Source organism: Microtus ochrogaster, chromosome 21, assembly GCF_000317375.1.
Source record: "Microtus ochrogaster isolate Prairie Vole_2 chromosome 21, MicOch1.0, whole genome shotgun sequence".
Taxonomy (NCBI): Eukaryota; Metazoa; Chordata; class Mammalia; order Rodentia; family Cricetidae; genus Microtus; species Microtus ochrogaster.
This window is the reverse complement of record NC_022022.1, coordinates 19,446,664-19,457,060: the sequence shown is the minus strand read 5'-3', so window position 1 is coordinate 19,457,060 and position 10,397 is coordinate 19,446,664. Positions and strand designations below refer to the sequence as shown.

Here is a 10,397-nt window from a genome sequence, read left to right as displayed (position 1 = left end):
CATTCTTCCATTGAAGGGCATCTAGGTTGTTTCCAGGTTCTGGCTATTACAAACAATGCTGCTATGAACATAGTTGAGCATATACTTTTGTTGTATGAAGCAATAACTTTTGAGAGAGCTTTTTCTGGGTGCCTCAAACAAAACAAAGGGAAGATCTGCAGGTGTGACTAATCCACAGCACTCAAGTTCATGTTCATGTTTATAACTATTCTATTAAAATGTCATATTTTTTGTTCTTTTCAATGTTTTTTAATCCACCGGTTGTATCAATTAATCACTAGTACCTGAATTAGAAAGCGCCTACTAAGTCCTCTGGCTGGAAAGAATGATTGTATAAAACAATCTCCTAAAATTATTTGTAGGAAAAAAATACAAAAATAACTCTCATAAAAATAATGTTGGCTATTTTTCCTGCTCTTAGATCCTATTTTATACAGTTTTAGTTACAGGGTTTGCATAATTTGACCTGGATCCGCTACTCAAGCTTGGAAAAATACAAGAATGAAACTGTTTAACTTGAGAAGCTGATGCTGTGTTCTCCTGAGAAGCAAGGAATGTTCGAGCTGGAGGAGCCCGTTAAAGTCAGGGGTGAAGCTGTGGCCTGGCCCTGGCCCCTCTCAGCTCCCATCTCAGCTGGGAGCAAAACCTTAGGGCCTAATTCCTGTTCCAATTACCTTGCTAGAGCCTTACACAACCCCAAATAAGGCTCCATCAGACCACTGATAAAAAGCCACCTAAGAATGAAGGACACTTGAGGCCTTTTAAAGTATTGTTCTGACTTCTATTTGTCAGGAAAGGGAAATAGCTATCAATGTTTATGATCAAGTTTTAGGTGCAATTAATTCTTAATGTGAGAACCATAAACTACTAATAAAACAAAACACTAGCAGGAAAAAGCAGACAACATGCATTATCTACTTTCACAGTCCTGAGAACTAATTTACAGAGATAGTAAACACCATAGCAAAAGCCATTCTCTCAGAAAGATGGATTAGGAATTGACACCTAAGCTTGGCACATATAAGGCTCCAAGTTTCCATAACATAAATGCTTTTTAAAGGTTCTTAAATGGTGGGTCTAAACTGAGTGGTGGTGCCAGTCCTTGAGGGAAATCTGGAAATGTGGGGGTACAGACTGGTGTCACAATCTTGGGGTGTTCTTGACATCAGAAATGCTCCTGGCATTAAGTACCTGGGGCCCAAGGAAGCAATTTACCCTGAAACTTGATGGATAATGTCTCAGAGCAAAGCACATCACAGTCAAACCCCAACCTATACGTCTGGGAAACACTTTAGGTGAATAAAAGATTAGCTGGCTATAAGGACAGTACAGGAAACAGGACCTCTGAGGCCCCTCACACCCTCCGTGAGCTCTACCCTGAAGGTACGTTCTTCACTTGGGTTTGATATGGCAATGAAAGGAACCCTCCGCCTAAAGTTCTTCAATTCCCAAGAGTTCTCCTCTGGGAGAAACCGAGAGCAGAGGCAAAGAGAACGCAGAAACGCTTCCAGGTTGGGAGGGTCACCCTGCTTTGTATTTTTCCTTGCGTTTCTGCGTGCATGGAGGAATGACATCACTTAAGGGCCAACTTGCCGCAATGTGGAAGAAAGTTTAGGAACGGAAACCTAGAGCTAGCTAAGTATGCTGATTGGTTTGCAGTTTAGAAACAGGCGGAATGGCGCTAAGTGGTCATTTATCAGTCCGAAGACTTGAGGACTCAATACATGCATATTTCGAAGAACTACATTTCTATAAAAGTGCTTTAGTTTGGTATTTTCAAAAGGTCATGACTAAGACATAAAAAAGGTGAAAGTATGCCATAAATGATTGGAATCACCCACTTATTGCCTTCAATAAGTTAGTGGGAAAGTAAATTTAATATGCAGGCAGACTTCCAATCCCACACGAAAAATAAAATCCAGCCGGGCGCATGCCTTTAATCCCAGCACTCGGGAGGCAGAGGCAGGCGGATCGCTGTGAGTTCGAGGCCAGCCTGGTCTACAAGAGCTAGTTCCAAGACAGGAACCAAAAACTACGGAGAAACCCTGTTTCGAAAAATGAAAAAAAAAAAAAAAAGAAAAGAAAAGAAAAAGAAAAAGAAAAAAAGTCCAAAAGTGAGGATGTCATGCTAAAGGTGCAGGGCGGGAGGCTTGAGCTGCTGTTGCGGGGGCGACATGGGAGAGGCCTGATGGCCAGGGTGTACTGCTCATCGCCACAGCTGGGCTAATGATGCTGCAAGGGGCGTTTAATGACTGCTGCCAATTTGCATTTGATTGTAGTTTTATCATTCTGTTCATAATTCACTTAAAATGCAATTTAGGACTGCAGTTGCACAAATGTTGTAGCTACGATTAAATTATACCTATCTGCGTCAAGTTGACTTTAAAAAGTCCCACATTGGGCTACACACTAAAATGAAAAGATGAGGGTGGTGGTGACTCACCCCAGGGCTCAGAAGGCTGAAGCAGGAAGAGGACAAGGAACCTGAAGCTACATAGAGAGTTCTAGAAAAGCCCGCCACACAGAGTAAGGTTCTAAAAAAAATAAAGGGGGGGGGGGAGCGGGGAGGATCAGCACCAGATACGTCCACATTACTTTGACAATCCCTCCTCTTCCCTCCCTTTTCTTCTGCCCTCCCCCACAGCCCTTTCCATAAAGGAAACCTGAGAACTGTGTAGCTACTGCCCTACTAAAGCAATCGAGCTTCCCTACTCTCCTGGATTAGTGCAGAGAAGGCAGATGAACCCAGTAAAGGGGAGAAGCGTGGGGAGCATCACTAACGCTAAGAAGGTGTCCTGTTAACAGCAGACGTTTAAGACTCACCGAAGAGGAATTTTGCCAGCGCCCAAAGATGAAGTTCAAGGCCAACAGATAAATGGGCAAGGCAAAGACAGACAGGCAAACAGACTCTTAACAAGATTATCTGATCAGGTGAACGCACACCTGATCCAATCCCTGGGCATTCCAATGAACAGTCGGCTCTATCTGGGCCGAGGTAGGGTTTTGTCATATGAGAACAAAAACTCCCTAACTACTATACCAGACATCAGAAAGAAAGCCCTTATCTAATAGGGGTGGGGCTTGTTTTATTTATTTATTTTGTTTGATTTATGCTACAAATTGAGCCCAAGGCCTCTGATATGAGGGGTATATTACTTAAATTTAAAACAATGGATTCTATAACTATAAAATTCATTGTCCCCCCTCTTCCCCGTCCCTCTCTGTGTGTATCTGAGGGTTAAATTATTTTGTTAGTTCAAAGGAATAGGATATTTTCTTACATTCTTACATAGGAATTCAACAGAGAATACAGATGGTATATATAGATATATAGAGATAAATATATTTATCACTAAAACATCAAATGACAGTCAATTTCCTCCAAAGTTTAAGAATGCCCCCCACCCACACACCCCAAAACAAACACACACTTCTTTATTCAGAGGTCATTTTATCAAAGAAGATAGTAAGGATGGCACATGATAAACAGGAAAAAAGGAGAAGGAGGAAGAGAAGGAGAAGGGGAAGAAAGAAAAAAAAAGCTAAGCAGTGGTAGCACACACCTTTAGTTCCAGCAGGGAGATAGAGGCGGGCAGATTTCTGAGCTCTGAATGCAAGGCCAGCTGGTCTACAAAGCAAGTTCCAGGGCAGCCAGGGCTACAGTAGAGAGTAATCATCTCAGAAAAAGAAAAAAAAAAAAAGAATTCAAACAGTATGTCCATTACAAACTCAAGCCCATAGAAATGGACATATTTTTTAAAGGCTTTAAGATAGTTTTTATTCTATTTGTCAACAAGATTCTTAGAAACTTAACACTCAACTTGTTTTGAGTAATTTAATACTCAAGTATTTGATTGGAAATGCTTACAAAGTCCTACCATTCACTGAAAATGAAGAAAGTCCTATAAAAATAAATGAATAATGATAGCATTTAAAACAAAATGAGAATACCAAGTCAGCAAAAATGATTATAGAACTAGATATCAAATGAATGAGTCATGTGGCGAGACTCTCCGGTTTCATTCCTATGCCTACAGCTCTCGGGCACTCACTCTTGGGAGCCTCACACCAAAGCTGCTCCCCAGGCACATGGATGGCTGTGACACCAACACCAACAACCTGTACCTACATCTGGGCCTCCAAACTAAAGTTCCAGAAAGTCCTGTACAGTGCGCAGCTCATCTGCACCCTAAACTCAGGACCGAAGCATTTTCAACTCTGAATGACCAATCAACCCACTGATTTATTTGATTGTTCCATGGCTTACTAACAAATTTTTCATCCTAGGAAGGAATGTTTTCTATCCTACACTCGGCTCCGAAAACAACAACAAAAACAAATGCAACACGAAAACCACAATTGAAAGTTTAATAAACTCTGCTTAGGCTAGAAACAAATACTGCCCAGTTCTGTGTAGTTTGCCCGTTACAAAGGAAATCATTCTGGAGCATTATGGAAACATCCACGGCAGGGGGAGCAAGACAGTAATTTGTTTCCAAGTACAATGGAAGGGGAGCATCTTCGTAAACCACATCCTCTGCCGCAGTTTTTTAAAAGTTTACCTTAAAAGAAACAATGTCAGAGAACAGAGATCATCTGTGTAGGTGCAATTAGTTGAAGGGCAATTTGGGGCTGGCCCTACACAATGTTCACAGATGGGACACTAACTTGTCTATGGTGCTGCAGGTTGCAGATACAATCCCTAACACCATGAAAAAAATAAATCTTGTTTTGTCGAATAAGAAAAACACCATTGTTTCCTAATCTTAAACTACTGTGGACATGATATCATGAAAATATTGACAGTTTCTTTGGATTTTTCAGATCACAAACTGGAAGAGACTATAGATTTTACAAGCTTATCTGAGTTTACATTGTACATGGACATCACTTTACTTCAAGAAAGGCATCGATGGCTAATACTGCATAAAATATACGCATATTTACATATCTTGATCATGTACTTTAGGATCTGAGACGGATCTAGAAGTCTGAAATGAAAGCGTTACAGAGAAGAGGGCAACGAGAAATAGCTGTTGTTCCAAGGGCTTCTATGGATTCTTCTAGATGAGAAGAGAAGGTTATCAGAGAGCATCCAGGAGCCTAGAAGGCAGGCAGCGCGGGCGTAGAGAGCACAGAACAACACAAGAAAACTGTCCGTTACTGCATGAGAATCACTGCTATAAATACATAAACACACACCCATAGTCACACTCAGACTGGGCAAATGCTCTGAAGAACTTATTATTTACAATACCGTTGTCTAAAAAATACGCATAGTAAATATTTCTCTGAAGGCCAAAACTTTTTCCATTCCTACGTAACTGCAGAAAGAGGGAGTTTTAAGGATGGGTAGCAATATGTATTTTATAGCCTCCATATAAGTTTAACGAATGTACCTTACAAATAAAAATGTTACATCTTTTAGAAATGAAACAGGAACCAGGCATTGTGGCCTGTGCCAATACCAACTATTTAAATATTTGGAAAGCCCAGATAGATTCGGCCTGAGCTACACAGTGAGTTCAAAGCCATGGGACGACTTAATGAGACCTTACCTCAAAATTTCGAGTGCTGGGTATGATATAGCTCAATTGGCAGAGCCCTTGCCTTGCATGCGGAAGACCATAGCTAATTCCCACAACTGCACCAAGAAAAATAAATACAAAAAAAGTCAAGGAGAGAGAAGAACGAAGAATCCCAACGGCAGGACCTGGGGACTCAACTACTTCAGCCCCGCTTTGTGGTGTCAAGTGTGTCACGGGAGGCGGCGAGGACCTGTAAAACTGTTTCTGGACTTTGATCCAACCTGCCATAAAACTTGTCCTCACTTAAATCTCCTGTTTCCACTGGAGGCCAAATATTCTCAGGCTCTGGCCTGGCAAACAAACAATAAAATGCATCCATCTCACCCCTTCAGCACTAAACGACTCAAAGCATCACCCACAGTCCTAGACCCGATTAGTAACTAATGAAAGGTAACACTATTCCAATATGCTCTCAGGAATAACAGCAGCTGCCGGGAGGCTTTAGCACCATGAAGGCTGTCTTTGTAAATGGCTACACATTAAAGCCTCCAATTAACTCAGTCCTGAAGGATTCCCAGTAGTTTAGGATAGCGAGGGTGGGAGGTGTGCGCTAGTCCTTTACTAGAAAAGCAAAGTGAATTTTCATGCTAATAGACTATGTTACACCTCGTTCAACTTTCACACTCCGATTCATGTAAATGGTTCGTGACCATTAAGAAGCATTCATCCATTCCTTTGCTGGAGAATATAGCCATTAATACAGATGTGGCTATGTATTTGAAGAGACTTTTAAGGAAAAAAAAAAAACCAACTTGACAACCTCACTTCTATCAAGGACAAGCCAGATTAAGAGGTGTATGAAAACCCAGAACGCCAGGAGTTTCATTATGTTCCAGGACTACGCTTCGATGCAGACAACTGGGCTTGGCGAAAGGAGGATATATCATACATTTGTGCCACGTGACAACAATTAATAAATGCAGAAACATTTCTATCAACAAGCCCGATTTCTGCTGCAGATGGGCATTCTAAATGAATCTAAATTCATTTTAAGCTTTTAAACACGCCACATGCCTCTCTGTAGACTCACATACACTTTGTACATATGCACATGGTTTTTTTATACTTACAAAGCACAACAAAATGACGCAGGCTCTAGTTTAAAAAGAACTGTGCTGTAAACTTAACATGGCTAAAATGAACACAATAAACTTTTATCTCAACAATGTGAAGCACATTAACCCTTGTAGTCTGTCTTTTTAAAAAAAAAAAAATAGAAGAAGGATCAAGTGGTGTCCAGCTTCCTATGCTTATGTAAAAAGCCTTCAGCTAATATCGCCAGCAAAAAGCCAAACTTCAATTCCACGAAAAATGACCAAGGAAGGGCAGCACAAAAATTCCTAGAGTATTATTCTTTATGCTAATAACTTTCTCAACTTCTCAAAATGAAGGCCTTTAAATATTTTACACTGTCATCTCATTTTCCAAGTTTTACCCAGAGAGAGAGAATCAAATAATGCCCTAACTGGAAACGGTTTTTTGGAGTCTCTGACTATCTAAATTTTACAGTAAGCACTGTAATTGAGATTTTAATCGTATTCCACTTGAGAGAAAAAAAGTAATACCAAATGTATTGAGACTGTTTAGACTTTCAAATACAATGTTACTGTGCTTTCAAGGTTTGTGGAAGGTTTGAGAGTGTTCTCTCCTAGGACTAGTCAAAAACCTGCCAGTAAACCGTCCAAAGTTTGTCTTCAAAGCGGAGAGGGAAACACAGAATGGGACGCTTCTGCGGTGTTTTTAGACAAGCTGTCTTACTCTTTCCTCTATTAACAACCCGTCTAAAGGATACCTCCAAAGCATTCTTTAAAACTCAGCCCTGCTCTCTAGCCCCTCCCCATTTCCTGTGCTCTAATTCAAAGGGAGCAGAGGGTGAGAATGTGCAGAGACAGGACACCGGGGACAGATGGTCTCAGAGTCACTAGTGACCCTTGGAAACTGTTGGTTCACAGCAATCGATAATTCTAGCTCGAGATGGTTTGTCTATCTTGGTGCCTCTGCTCAAACACCCAGTACCGTTTTAAAAAGAAATCGCTCTCCCTTCGGAGGTATCATCTGATCGCTCTAAACTCACAGATTGAAGGAAGAAGGCACTATGGGGAGGGGGGGGGGGGAGTTGGAATGGAAGGAGGGGTGGGTACTCAGTTTATCTGGGTTCTCCGGGAGAGGATGGCTCAGAGATTAAAAGTTAGGATCACAAGCAAAACGTCCAAACTGTTCAGAAGTGGCTACTGGGTGGGAAAACGGAAAACTGACCCCAAACGGTATCTCGGAGAGAAAGCAAGAAGAGACACAAAATCACACTGCCCATTTATTCCCGCAGGTGTGCTGAGTGCCACCTCCAACCCTGGCGACTCCCGCACCCCTCCCCAGGCAAAGTGGCCAGTGGGATGTTGAAGGAAGTACCTCGTTTTGTCTCCAAAGGGCAACATAGCAAACGTGGGACTCTGGTTTCCGAACTCCTCGGAAGGTGGACTCGGGAGATTCTCGGGGCCGGAGGAGTTCCGTGGGTGCCCGGCTGGCTCCCCTACGGTCCGTGCCTCCTCTTCGCTGCGGGTCGCCGGCTGCGGACCCCGCGTGGCGTCGCCCCCTGGCGGGCAGCGCCGGGCCGAGTGGCGGCCGCGCACAGGCGAGTCCCTGCCGGCTTGTCCACCATCCCCGCCCGGCGAGAGTCGCCCTCCCGGCTCGGGCGGCCAGCACCAGCTGCTCGACGGCCGTTGCCCCAAGGCGCCGGTGGCGGGGCTCCAGCCCCTTCTCCAAAGCAGAGCTTGTTAGTTCAGCCAAGGTCGGCGCGCGGGAGATGAGCGCGCGCGCGGGCTTCGAGGCGACTCCTCGGACTTCGGGGGGACCCGCCCGCCACGCACTCTGCTCCACCCTCTCGTCCCTCGGTTCCACTCTCAAGTCCTCGCGCGCCCCGACTGCCCCTGCTGCAGTCGGCTCCTGGAGGACAGGCTCCCTCCTCCCCGCCCTCCGCGGCGGCCTCCCGGCGCTTGGCTCGCGACCAGGAAGAGCTGGCCTCTGGGGTGCCCGGGGCCCCGGGCCCCTGAGTCCACCCCAGCCGCCACCCAGCCCCCCCGCGCGCCCTTTGTGTGCGCGCAGCAAAGCTCCTGGAAGGACCTCCTAGCGGCGCCGCAGTTTGCGGCGGGATGATCCGGGGACTGCCTGGGGACCCAAGGAGATAGTCCTCCCTGGGGCGACCCGGGCACGCTGCTGCTCCCAGGCTTCCCGGTGGCCTGGTCCCGATCCCCCCGGCTTCCCCGCCCCGCCAGGGTCAGAGCGAGCGGGGCATGGGGAGGAGCGCGGCCACAGGGACGCGCCCGCAGCGGTGCTTCCGGAGCCGCTGGGAAGGGGGCTCTGGCTTGTTTTGGTTTTGCTTAATCGGTTTTAGGGGGAAACCGGGAGGGTAGAGGGGGCTGGGGGCCGGGTGGGAAGGCCCGTGAGCGTGCGTGAAAGTAATCTTACTCCCAGGCCGGTTATACATTTTTGTTTTTAACTTCGTGGGCAAGTCTATCTAATCCGACGCCTCAGTTTTCTACCGTGCTCGCTCTAAGTCCAGGACTCCAGTCAGCACTGGGACCGAGAAGCTACTTCAGAAGCAAAGGGCCTGGGAACCGGGATTGTTTAATGTTGAACCAAAGGGGAAAATTGAATGGGGAAAAAAGATAAGCCCTAGGTCACGCTTCACGCCCCTGGCCGTGTCCTTTGTGGATCCTCTTCTTACCTGGTGGCTTTTCTAACAAAGTAAGAGAAGGTAAAGTCCCGGTGGTCATCCAGCCACGCTTCCACCCAGTCCTGGTCCCGCTGCTGCTTCGGCTGCACGGAACTGGGGCCGGCTCGTTCCATGGTGTGTGCCGCGCGTCTCAGTGGCTCCCGGGTGCAGGATTTCCACCCTGCCGGGTCCCTCTCTCGGAGGAGCGGGACAGTGCTCGAGACCCTCCCCTTTTGCCTGGCTTCAGGCCGGCACTCTTCCCGCGAAGCAGCAGGACCGCGGGCAAGTCTCCCAGCACGCCCTGCCCCGCCCCTCCAGGTCCCCGACGTTCCCAGGTGGCGGGTGCCCTCGCTGGGGTCCCACGGAGACCGGCTTTCTGCATCTGCCGCGGCTCTGACTGGCGAGCTCTCCGGAAGCCAAGTGGCCCGAGCTAGAAGAAATCCAGACAGCCCGCTGGGGTGCGCTGTGGGCCGAGACAGCTTCCATCTGCTCGCAAAGGTGCCGGTGGGCGTGTATGCAATGCCCAACTGAAGGAAGGGGAAGATAACACATTGAGGACCCACGCTGAGTCCAGAACGAAGGAGGCAGGGGGGGGGGGGAACGTTAACCAGGGCGTTTTCCTCTTAGTAGTACAATGACAGCCCCATCTTTTTTTTTTTTCTCTCCATAAAGCAGCTCCTGGTGGAGAGGACCCAGAACCCACGTCCCTCCCAGGAGCACTCCAGTCACTCCAAGCACTCCTACCAGGGACCCCACAGGCTAGGGAGAGAACTGAGGTACAAACCACCAGGAGAAACCTGCAGATGCGGAATGGTGTAACCTCCAACAAAACCACACCCTTCCTTAATGCTAACATCAGTTGTGAAGTGTGTTGGTTCATTATAGCAAAGACCCTCCTTTTGAAAGTGCACGGTTGGGGATGGGCACAGGACAAAAAAAAAAATTACAGCCATCTGTCCTCTGAAAATAAGAATACCTCTGCACGATAATGCTGACTTAAGAACACTAACGATAACTACCCATGTGCAACTGAGAACACCCAATGAAGCTAATGTAAAATTTATTCATTTATATTTAACTGACATCAATACCTCAACATA

At 46.2% G+C, this 10,397-nt stretch overlaps 1 protein-coding gene across 1 annotated transcript in view; it reads right to left on the bottom strand.

The window, feature by feature from the left end:
* Pde5a (phosphodiesterase 5A) overlaps nucleotides 1–9,431 on the bottom strand; it is a 125,695-nt gene extending 116,264 nt beyond the window's left edge. The window contains exon 1 of the mRNA XM_026783945.1: nucleotides 9,310–9,431. Coding sequence (XP_026639746.1) covers nucleotides 9,310–9,431 — 122 coding nt within the window. The remainder of the gene's footprint in view (nucleotides 1–9,309) is intronic.
* Between the last annotated feature and the right edge of the window lie 966 nt (nucleotides 9,432–10,397).